Raw genomic sequence first — 11949 nt, 5'->3', positions numbered from 1 at the left:
GAATAATTATTTTAATTTTTTTGTTTAAGCTGAGTCTGTTAACTATAATTGTATTTATTTAAAAATGACAAAATTGCCAATAATATCAGTCCACTACTAGAATCCTGACTTAAAACCCACATTACCAAAGGTTGCACATTACCGCTTGCAAAAATATTTCCAAAGGAGGGCGCTATCTGAACACAGAGCAACAGGCATTCAGCGTTACTCACATTCAAGATATTAACACTATCTAAAGAGCAAAGGGGAGTTTCCAAAGTCATCAAGTCCATCCAACTTTGCCATTTTCGGCCAGAGACCACTGAAAATGACTCCCAAGAAGACTGCCGCTCCCTTCCTATGGGTTTCTTTTTGCTTTGGGAATGTTCTTGAGGCAGTGGTGCTGGGATCGGTGCAGTACCCCTCTGATAACGGGCTCCACTCACATCTGGATGCGCGCGGTCCTGCAGAAGCCAGCGCGAGCTCTCGGAGCGACTTCACATCTGTTCATGTTCCGTCTTACATGATCTCTCTGTACAGGACTCTATCGGAACTGGACCGACAGGGAAGCAACGGCAGCCAGACGCGCTCCAGGAGATATGCCAATACAGTGACCAGCTTCATTGACCTGGGACAAGGTGAGTGAGATTGATCCACCGGTGAGACAGACAGACAGATAGATAAATGGGCTGTAAGATGATCTGATTGAGGCCATCGGTGCGGACCTCATTCCTTCAGATTGGGCCTGAAATGTTTATTTTGATATATTATGCTTGGCACATAAAATCATCATTTGTAATGAATGGCATAAGTTCCACGCTGCAGTAATAAATCATGCTTGTAATATGACAGCTGACACTGTAAGATGATTCATCTCGGTGTGACTGATAGTAAGACTTTAAGTTTATACATGTAGAGTAGCTACTATATTCACACATGAAGTAAAGAAATTATCTGATGCTTTGGATATTATTATTATCGAATAATATTATTTGTTGCCGACAACATTGTTACTAATATTAATCATTACAATTACGAACCTTTATTATTATAATTATTATTATTATTGATTGCACATCATTATGACTCCAGAAAAGAAAAGAAAAACAGATGGCAATAAAAAGCATAATTTTGGTTTGTGCATAAATTGGAGACATGTATAGGTTTGCGTCAATTGGAATTACGCGGATAGCCGGTCCTTTGACCGTTCAACTTGTAAAGAAACATAATTTAGTTATTAAATACTCTGCCTCAGTGATGGATTGTCATAATGTAAATGCGCCATCCCATATGTACGGCTCAAGTTTAATTTCGTTCAGGATCATCTACTTCTCAATAATATTTTCGAAATACATAAAATCCCTAAAAGAAATATGAAGTCAAATGTCTCAAATTTCCAACATCTGTGACAAATAAACTTCAGCAGCACCTTGAGCTTGAGCTAAAGTCTCTAAAACGGAGCACGCGTTCTCCCCTCCAGGTGTTGCTGATAAAGATAGAGAAACATTTTAATTTAAAACTTATGTTCAAATAAAGATTGTCACGTAAAATACAGGATTTGTGAAATGCAGCATGCAGCTCTCCTCCCGACCAAATATATGGAGATATGCGTGGAAAACACTTTTCTTTTCTTTTTTAGTATTCAAAAAGGTTCATCTGTTCAAGCTATTAAGGGTAATAATTAGCAATTTATGAATTCCAAGCATTATTTTTCCACTCATATTTTCACACATTTTGCAAATAGTGAAGAGTAATAAAATTTTATTTGAATCCTTTCAATTCTTATAAAGTAAATATAATTTTTACTTTATAAAGTAAAAATAAAATAAATAAATAAATAAATTGGGCCACCATGGTAGATACAACATCACAATCTTATTTAATATATTAATTGAGCAATGTAAAAAAAAAAAAAATATCAATTTCAATATCATTTTTTCCTGACATTAATCTTAGACAATTGGATAAGGTAGCAGTCATTCTGACGAGTTCAAGTTCTAAAATGAACTGTGACGTGTTATATATAATATTTAATTATATACCTTCATATATACATCTGGTGCTTATGGGTCCAGAATTTTGTTGCTGGTTCAGTGGTAATGTATTTGGTTTGAATATGAGTTGTTTCTAGATCAAATCTGGCTTGGGAATGCAGCATGGCTTTGTGTAAAGATTGTCCCGCCAATGCAAAATGTTAATGTAAAAAACAAACAAAAAAACTCTAAACTAAATACAACATAGTTTGGTGATCAAAGTATGACTGTGCATCGTCTGAAGCCAAAAAACAGCAAATACAGACACTAGATGTAGGACCAAGGAACTTGAGTCCCTGCCTGCCTCGGCTCATTTTCTAGGTTATGTCATTGTTTAGTCTGGCAAGCGGATATTAGCTTTGAGGAGGGTGCTTTACTCTACACCCTTCCCCTCTGTTCACCTTTCATTTTTATAGCATTCCTTTATCTTAGAAAACAGATAAATATATAGTGCTTTTCTTTCAAAACAATTCTTCTGGATGCTCCTTCTCATGTGGCACCACAGGACAGGTACATCATTTGTGGCAAAATTATGTTGGCTCGAAACAGTTTACAATTACCATTTTTCTCAAGGATCTCTTGTAATGTAACATCAATAAAATATGTTCTAATCTGGCCTTGGGTTTTTGTGCAGCCAGTTCATATCGGAAGAATCCTCTTCATGTTTACCCCATGAAACTGTGGTCTCTGTATCAGGTTGCATAGTACTCTGGGTTCCATTTCTTGAACTGGATGTCAAGATGTCAACATTGAAGCTTGTTTTAATCTGAGTGTAAAGTCTGGTCTCTCTTAGCAAAGATTGGTTCTGTATCCTCTCAGTCACGGATGAGACTGAGTACTGGTTGTGTTCTTTTAGCCAATTTCTTTCTCCAGACAAAGAAAAGGAGAGGACAACATCTTCCAGTCAGAGATTTTGTTCCCCGCAGTGATTCTAAGTTAGCTGTGCGAATAATGAAAGACCAGTTCCAGTTCATGGTGGCCACAGAATACTGAGGTCCACCTCAGCTTGAAATGTTACCTAACATTTAATTACACCCTTAAGCCACCCACCTTTAAAATTTACTACATCCTCCTGAGGACATATAGTGGAAGAAGGAAGGCTGAGCATTTCCAATGTCCTGCCAAACCTTCTTCTCACTCAATCAGAGTAATTAGCAGATGCTGCCAAAGGCAGACACAGTCTGACAGGTCAGCCAAATGCTCTCCACCTGGTCTCCGTGAGCATGCTGCACCTCATGTTTGGAGAAATCATTCAGGCCCTTGAATGTTATTCTCATTGTGTAGAAAGACTGACAATTTGTGTATGCAATTTTCTCAAAAGCCATATGTAAGACCGTTTATAGTAAGGTGAGGAAACGCATTCGTATCTGCCTCTTGCTGCATTCATTCTTAAAATTCCTTCTTCTATTTCTTATTTCAATGCTAATCAATCCTTTTTCTTATACCTTCAGATGACCCTTCTCTAAAGTTCCACCAGCAGTACACATTCGACCTGTCAGGTCTCTCAAGACTGGACGAACTGATGGAGGTGGAGCTGCGGATTCTGAGGAGGCCACCACCTGATGTCTTAAGATTACTCTCCACTGGTGGGAACCTGTACCGACTACTCCTTCACACCTGCTCCCTCCCGGGATCCTCTAACCAACCTCTGCTCCTCACTTCCAGGACCATTGATCTTCTAGATACCGCTTCAGCCACATGGGACGTGTTTGACGTTGGCACAAGCGTGAAGACCCACCTCAAGTTGATCAGGGCCGCAGAAGGCAGCCGGCCATTGTGCTTCAGCATATCTGCTGTTTCTGATTCAAAAGAGGAGGTGGTGCATCCCGGCATGCTGGGTCTGAGCCATGAGGATCAGCAGACCCATGAAAGGGCCTTACTGGTGGCTTTTACTCGAGCTCGGAGGAAGGAGAACCTCTTTAGGGAGATCCGTGAGAAGATAAAGGCCATGAAAGGTCGTAAATTTCCTCATCCTGCACCGGAGCATGGTATTAAAGTTCATCCGAGACATCGGCGGAGGAGGCGGACCGCACTAGCAGGCCGTTCTGGTGTAGGACACACAACAGGAGGCGGCGGTGGAGGAAAGGGTGGTGGCAGACGGAGAACACGTTGCAGCCGGAAGCCGCTTCACGTGAACTTCAAAGAACTGGGTTGGGACGACTGGATTATTGCGCCGCTTGATTACGAAGCTTATCACTGTGAGGGTTTGTGTGACTTTCCCTTGCGCTCACACCTGGAACCGACCAACCACGCCATCATCCAGACTCTCATGAACTCCATGGACCCGGAGTCCACCCCTCCCAGTTGTTGTGTTCCTTCTAAACTCAGTCCCATCAGCATCCTGTACATTGACTCTGGGAATAACGTGGTTTATAAACAGTATGAGGACATGGTGGTGGAGAGTTGTGGGTGCAGGTAGCAGTGTGAGTGAGGGGTGACCTACCCCTGGACACTATCCGAATGCTGCCGCTGCCTCATATGCAGAGGCCTCATACGTGGGCAAGATGAAGGAGACAGAGCCGGTGAGATGGACAGTGTGTAAATGTGTGACAACGAGCATGTGTGTATGTTCAGACGGCCACAAGACATTGAGTTGTGTTTCAAAAGTGAGAGGAGGATATGTGTGCCGAACATCTTCAAGTTCCCTTACAACACCAAATAAACAACTCCTCAACGGAGAATAAGTGAAAACATAGGCTTCAGCAGAAATTATTTTACGTCCTGTTAATATAAACTCAATGATAGAGTGTTGAAGTATCCTTGCAGCAGCGGTAGAAATGTTGGTCCCGTTAAGACTCTGTCAGCGGTAGCACGCAACTATAACATGTATAACAGTTAATGGTGCTTTGCATGACAGTCAGCTTATATTCAAGATTAAATAGCTAAGAAGAATTTCGATAGTGTCTCTGAAAATGTTTCTCTGTGAAGTCAGCTGGTCTTAATTAAATATGGCATTGACTGAGTGAGAGTTTGACTCCATTCTAAATCTAAGGGGTCAAAGTTTAGCTTGTTAGCATTGCCTCATTAGCCCCTGCTGGTAGATGTCATAACTACACCATGTGCTTGCAAAAAACATCTTTATCAACTGACAACCGTTCAAAATAGCTATATTTTATTTACATGTTTTACCAGAGCACAGGGCCTTCTTATACATGTAAAATTTACATTTGTCATAGCTCAGGATAGTCACTAGGAAAGGATTGGGCACTGTGCATGTGTGGTTTCATCAGTCCATCAGCACTGTCATGATTTCATTTTCCTGCAGCTTTGGAGTGATTAGTCAGTAGAAGTCAACAGTAGGGTGTGTCCTTTTTGGAGCTTTAGATGCTTCTAGAACCAACAGACCAATGAAGAATTATAAACCATAACATTATTAAGCACATCATTTTATATTCTTAAAATAACATAGTTAATGCTAAAACTAAAATGAAGCTATTTGATGAGAATGAGAACCCAGGCGTTTTATGTTGATGACACCACATTTGGTTTCGGTCAGACGATAGAGCTGCATTATAGTACATGATGTGTACAATATGTGCAAGATAAATGACTTCATTGCATTGAGCGACCCAAGACCTTATTTTGTGAAAGGCATTGTGGAGCCAAAATCAAAATGATTGTTTTGTTTTATTCTGACACCAGATTTGGCTGTTTGAAGACTTCAGTGTTCACCTACATTATGGAGAGGGTTGGTTTACTTGAGCTGGTAATTCAATTAGATTACTTTAATGTCATGTTTTACTATGGATTATCATACAGTAAAAATTCACTGTGATTCCTCAAATTCTTAATCTAAATTGTTTATTTATGAATGACAGCCACAAGGTAAAAAAAAGCCCATAATATAACATAAACAAAAAGGAAACTAATTTATGCCCAATTTAAATGGTTCGTCATTTATTTACCCTCATGTCATCCCAAACCTGAATAATATATTTTTAGTTGAACATGAAAGATGATGTTCTGAAGAATGTTCAAACTGTCCATAGACTTCCATTGTATGGACAAAAAAATAATAATAATATATATTTTATATATATATTCCACAGAAGAAAGAAAGTTGGGGTGAATTATCTCCTTAAATTCATGTTAGTTTATGTGAAAGTTTTAGATATAACTTCTTCTTAATGGCATCAGGCCACAAGAACAAAATGAAAATAAGCTTCTAGCGTTCATTAATCTCAGTGTCAGAGCAGAAATATTTGCCTGCTTACTGTTTATATAACATCAACTGTTTCCTCTATGAAGAAATACAAAGCAGATTTTTAATTCAGAACAGCAATTGTTTTTCTTTTTTTGACATTTCTCCATGGTAATTCCCCTCAATCAATGTTGGTCTCATTGTATGGGAATGATAATCACCCAGATTGTCCACGGTGGCAGTATGAAAGTTACATTCCTAAATCAACAGACCACAGAAGAATTAGCCAGAGCATCTGTGCAGTTCAGAACAATATAATGGCACGAAATCTGATGAAAACTTCCTGTGTGGTTTTACGGCACATTACTGTCGTGACCGTTAGTTTACAAGCTTGTTGTTTTGATTGTTTGTAAGCACTTCTGCAGAAGTAAATTCAATTCGCCCTTTCCAATTATGTTGAAAACAGTTGCATCTCTCACGGTATTTCTCGATTTCCCATTCAAATTGTGCAGAGCTGTTTTTGCTCTGAGGCAAAGTCTTGTTCTGCAGGACTGAACAGGACTGTTTGGAAAGATAAAGCAAAAATGAGATCTTCAACATCCATTTCAAACAAATTGATTTCATTTGGCCCGACAATTCCAATCGTATGTTCGCTTGCTCCTTAATCTAATTCCTCTCAAGGCAGTTTCTCCAAACAATCTGATTCTTTTTATAAGCAGCCTTTATTTTAGTATTGACATGATCATGATACCACACCTAGCTGGAAAAGAATAACATTTGGGGACGCCATCTTTGGTTCAAGGAGATAAAGCAGCATGAAGAGTGCCTTTGCCGCGTCGGTTTTCGGAGGTCTGGAGGTTATCAGCTTAAGCGCTGCATGGGTTACCTCAGTTGTGCCTCGCTATTTGACTAAAGTGAAAAGCCTCAGGAGACATTAAGTAGAGAAGGAGTTTCAATTTACTATGCCAAGTGCTCTCAGAGAAATGAATGCAAAGCCTGCAGGACTGTCATGGTTCAGTTAAGGGGTTTGGCACCCCTGGAATATACATGCTGATCAGTGCTAAGCAATGTTAACTTACCTTCACCGACATCTGTTTTACTTTACTGTACTTAAGCTGGTAAAATATATGTTGCTTAAAAAAATATGGAGGGGACCATAAAGCCGTGACTGATTTGTTTTATTAGAACAAAGGGTTCAAATATAAGTGTAAATTATTGTACACTTGCCAAAGTGCTTTTCCTAATTTAATGCATTTAGTGTATTTATCTGGCTAAGAAAATTATCATTTTATACTACAAAAAAATGGGAGAATGTCTTTTTTTGTTATTGACTTTTTATTGTAAATGCACTGTGTATGTGAGAGTATGTATACTGTTAGATAAGGAAGTGTACATAATTCAAATGTAAATATCTGCAATATATTGCTTTCTTTTCTTTTTCTTTTGGATATATTGTTTACTGGTTTATATATATGAAATAAATATATAAAAAAACTAACTGTAATGTAAAAACAAAATGTAAACACACTTAGTATCTTTTCACTGTCTTTCACTGTCATTTGTTGTTCAGATGATAAAAAAAAAAAAAAAGTGTATTGATGGAAAGAAAAAAAAAAACAGTCCCGCACTCCCGCAGCAAATCTTCTTTCCCAGACATCCACATGAAAGTGAACCCTCAGTGACTGTCTGACTCACCCACGGTTCCGGAATCATTGTTGGGTTTGTATTTTGTCTCATTTTTTTGCCAGCAAGTATTCAGGAAGTTTCCAGGTGATTGTAAATTCCATACAACACCGGGTGAAGAGGGGGATATGGTATTGTCAGGCGCTGGTAGGGGAGCTGTGCTGAACTCCAGGAACTTTTTTTAATGAATGACTTTGTGCCCTGCCATTGAGCAAATGTCCAGAGAAGGTTATGATGTAACAGCAACTGGAGGAGATGGATCATCAGTCATTTTTATTACAATACCTCCAATATTTAAAAAGGAGTAACAGAGATAACTTATTCAAATGCCGTCTGCTAATCTGTATTTGATGGATAGTATAACTAATCTAAATCAAGGTCACTAATATTTCCTTTGCTGTGTCTACAGATACTGCAATAATACACTATATCAAACAATTATTAGGGACAGAAAATAGGTGGCCTCTAACCAAGTCCATTTCTCCGATGGTTTTAAATGAGCGCTGACTCCCAAATATTTGAACAACTGCCTGGAGTCCATGAGAACAGGGGATGCAGTTTTTCTTTAAGAGAGGAAGGATGTTTTTAAACACGCTTGTTTCTTTTTTACTGAATCATGTCACAGTCACAATTGAGACCAAAAACAGCACTGCAGTGTCCAGACTTTGACATCTGTCCAGACGTCTTTTCCTGAGAGCCACTTTGGTCATATAAATTCTCATTCAGGTCAAAAAGTTGATAGACATTTTGAGCTGGAGGAAATGATGAGGCTGTCATCCAAATGTTTCCTTGGCATTTGGAACAAATACAGTCTGATGCTGTAGTACTACTGGCCTGAATCTTTCATTTAGAAATCAAGGCTTAACATTTGAAAGTGGGTACTAATGCTGTTTTTAAAGATAATAAATATATATGACGCAATAAATATTTTAAACTCAAAAAAGATTTTTGATAAGCTGCAATATATTGGTCATTTATTTATTTCTACATGATTTTTATTGAAATATTTGAAACAAAGCAATCCTTAAGTGTAAAAGTCTATAATTTCAACAAGTAGTGAAATGTCCATTGCGAGTGCATGTCTTAACTGCATATTTCAAACAGGTTCATTATAAATACAAAGGGGAAACTGTAGGATCACATGCATTCATAACGGTTTTCTAATAGGATACATTTTAGTTTGCACTTAAAATACAACTGTATAATGAAACCCATGTTCTTTCCAAAAGATTTGGGCATTTTACTATTTTATAAAGCTTTTCCAGAACTGTGAATCAGCTTGCCAAATTTTTCACACCTGTTTCATGCGTCCCTTCTGAATGTACGATATGCAATATGCAGCATTACATAGACCTTAATTATGAAACTAGCGCCCACAAAATACTAAAGACTGGTAAAGTAGTAACTGAAGCATTTCATGCACATGGTTATCAGAACTTTAATATTAGCTGAATACAAAGGCAGGTCATTTCATCAAACTCAGCATTGGCCGGCTTGTCTTATAGTGTGTTTTTCCCATTAAGATTTTCATACATTTCTGCTCATTGTATTTCACTTCATCTTCAAGCATATGATTCCACTGTTACACTCTGACGTTAATGTAAATACTGAATTAAAACTAAACTAATTCCCCTAAACCGAATCAATAGCAATGATGGGCCACCGTGGGGGACAATTCTGGCTCTCTGTAAGTTACACAATCTGAAAAACATTTTCAATACTCCCGTGAGAACAGGCTTGTGGGATGGGATGCACTGTTTGCTTTTCCTACACTCACAGTTTGTGTCATTGTAGGAGAATGTGGGACCTGAATTATATATATGCATAGGAAATGGCCACAGTATTGTTGCTGATAATAAGAAAATACTGTTTTGGAAGACAAACCTTACAACACCACCAAATGCAGTAGGCTTACATATAGTAGAAAAGATCTATTTCGGTTTTATCCCCAGATCAGTGTGTATCAGATGATGTTAAGTTGGTACAAAATTGAGAGAGAGGGGAACAAAGAGTAACTATTGCCATGTCAAAACAAAACATAACACAAACCAGGGGAAAAGAAAACGATCTATTGCAGATGATATTTGGCAGGAAAATACCAGAATATCTCTGGAATGATTCTTCATCACCACAAGAGAACCCAAACCACTCTGGAGACATAAAACAGTAAAGCTTGTTTGCTTTGCCACAATTCAATCCACCCGGGCAGGATTACTCCATTTCCTTCTATGAACTAGCCCTGCCTCCTGGTTTAAATCAAGGATAAGCAAATTAAGGGGCTTTGTCATTCTTTTTGAGAAGCCTGGAATGGAAGATTAAAGAGACCTGGGCTTACACGGAGAGTCCCGACTCTCCGAGAGAAGGGGAAACGGATCAGCTGGAAATATTTATTCTCCGTTTGCTGAGCCGCTTGGATGCGCCAATCACTGCCAGAGTGTACAGGACGTCCTGGTACTGAAGAAGACAGATTTCAAATCAACTGAACAAGTTGGTGTGGAAGGGCCATGTGGCGATGCTTGTTGAGGATCAGTATGGTGTTGTACCAAAGCCTGTCCCCATTTCTAAATAAATAGCTCACCCATAAATGAAAATGCTGTACTCATTTAATGACCCTCAAGTGAATTAGAATAGCCACGTTTTGACATATACTTAAAGCACTTGTGCTGTTAAGCTCCAAAGTGGCAAAAAAAGCACAATGAGGGCCAGTCCACACACTGAAAAAACTGTTGATGAAACCATTTTCACTTAGAAACGGCTAGTAAATTTCATAAATAATTACAAAGAAATGGCAAGTGATACATTGAATGAAGTTTCTTATAAAACACCAATAATCATGTACTTTGTAATAAATAATCAACTCTAAAAAAGAAAAGAAAAAACATTGTTAAAAGTGCAGAACACTACTTTGTTTCACTGTGTTGCTTTTAAGATGCAATATCTGTAATTATTTTAACATGTGCTAGACTTATGTCTTTGAGATCGAGTCGCACCTCACTTACAAAGAAACGAGTAGAAATCCTGCCTTGATTTCCAGTAAACAACATTGCGCCTCTGCAGTTGGACCCTATTTTAAAATGCAAAAATGCATCTCTGTAAACAGACCCTAAAAGTATCACAAAAGTGGTCCAAGTGACTCATGCACTATATTCTAAGTCTTTTGAAGCAGACTGAAATTTAGTTATTGACTCATATCAGTGGGCTGTTAATCGTTTCAACAAGGCTGAGACAATGAATTGAACTTGAGAACCCGAAGATCTGATTTGTAAACAAATCTTTCCAATGATTTGTTGAAAAGATCTCACTCAAAAGAATGATTAGTTTAGGAATTGGACATCACCACTTCCCTCAGGAATGCAGCAGGGGGAAAATGGTGAATCTCACGCCTTTGTAAAAAAAATAAAAATTACTGATCTACATTTTGGTCTTAGGCTTTAGATTCATGCGGACCATTTTATGACACATTTATGGTGCTTTCTTTTGTCATTTTGGAGCTTGACGGTTAAAGTTCTTGTTAATTTTCATGAAATATAAAGGAAGTCATACAGGTTTGAAACTGTGAGTAAATGATTACAGAATATTCATTTTCGGGTGAACTGTTCCTTTAAGGTCAGGAATACCATATCAAGTCAATTTGAGCATCAGAGTAAAATATGAGAGTTTTGATGTTTCAATACATTGACTGAGGTGGTTAGAGGACTGAATTATATTACTAGTCCCTGGGCTGTTGAGGTAAACTGTCAAAATATTTCACTTGGTAACCCCCAGGAAGCCACGCAAGCAGAGAACAAACCTACAGCAGGCTTTTCTTATAAGGGGCCCCGCTTTGGCTCCTCCATTCACCATAAACCAAACTCTTGGGAGGTGTCAGGAGCCAAGCTGATTCCTAAAGAATCCAAATAGATCAGCTTTACAGGTACAGCGCTATTCCAAAGTCCTGCTGATGCCGTCTGGAAAATAAAAATGATCCAGGGGTAATGTTGAGGTCCATTCATATGGAGAAAGCTCAAATATGCAGAATTTTCCAGCCTTCGATGAGGGTTAGCCAGAGCTTCGTTAAAATTCATAATTTTGTGGTTCTACAAGGTCCCAGTTCATTGCTGACAGGACCGTATT

At 38.4% G+C, this 11949-nt stretch overlaps 1 protein-coding gene across 1 annotated transcript; it reads left to right on the top strand.

The window, feature by feature from the left end:
• Positions 1 to 7605, top strand: gdf7 (growth differentiation factor 7). Its single transcript, XM_026286168.1, has 2 exons — positions 1 to 617; positions 3464 to 7605. The coding sequence occupies exons 1-2, from the start codon at positions 308 to 310 to the stop codon at positions 4429 to 4431; spliced, it is 1278 nt and encodes a 425-aa protein (XP_026141953.1). The 5' UTR covers positions 1 to 307; the 3' UTR covers positions 4432 to 7605.
• Positions 7606 to 11949: the final 4344 nt, after the last annotated feature.

This window comes from Carassius auratus, chromosome 17, assembly GCF_003368295.1.
Source record: "Carassius auratus strain Wakin chromosome 17, ASM336829v1, whole genome shotgun sequence".
In the NCBI taxonomy this organism is placed as follows: Eukaryota; Metazoa; Chordata; class Actinopteri; order Cypriniformes; family Cyprinidae; genus Carassius; species Carassius auratus.
Note: the sequence above shows the minus strand (reverse complement) of the source record. Positions and strands in the feature narration are given on the sequence as shown.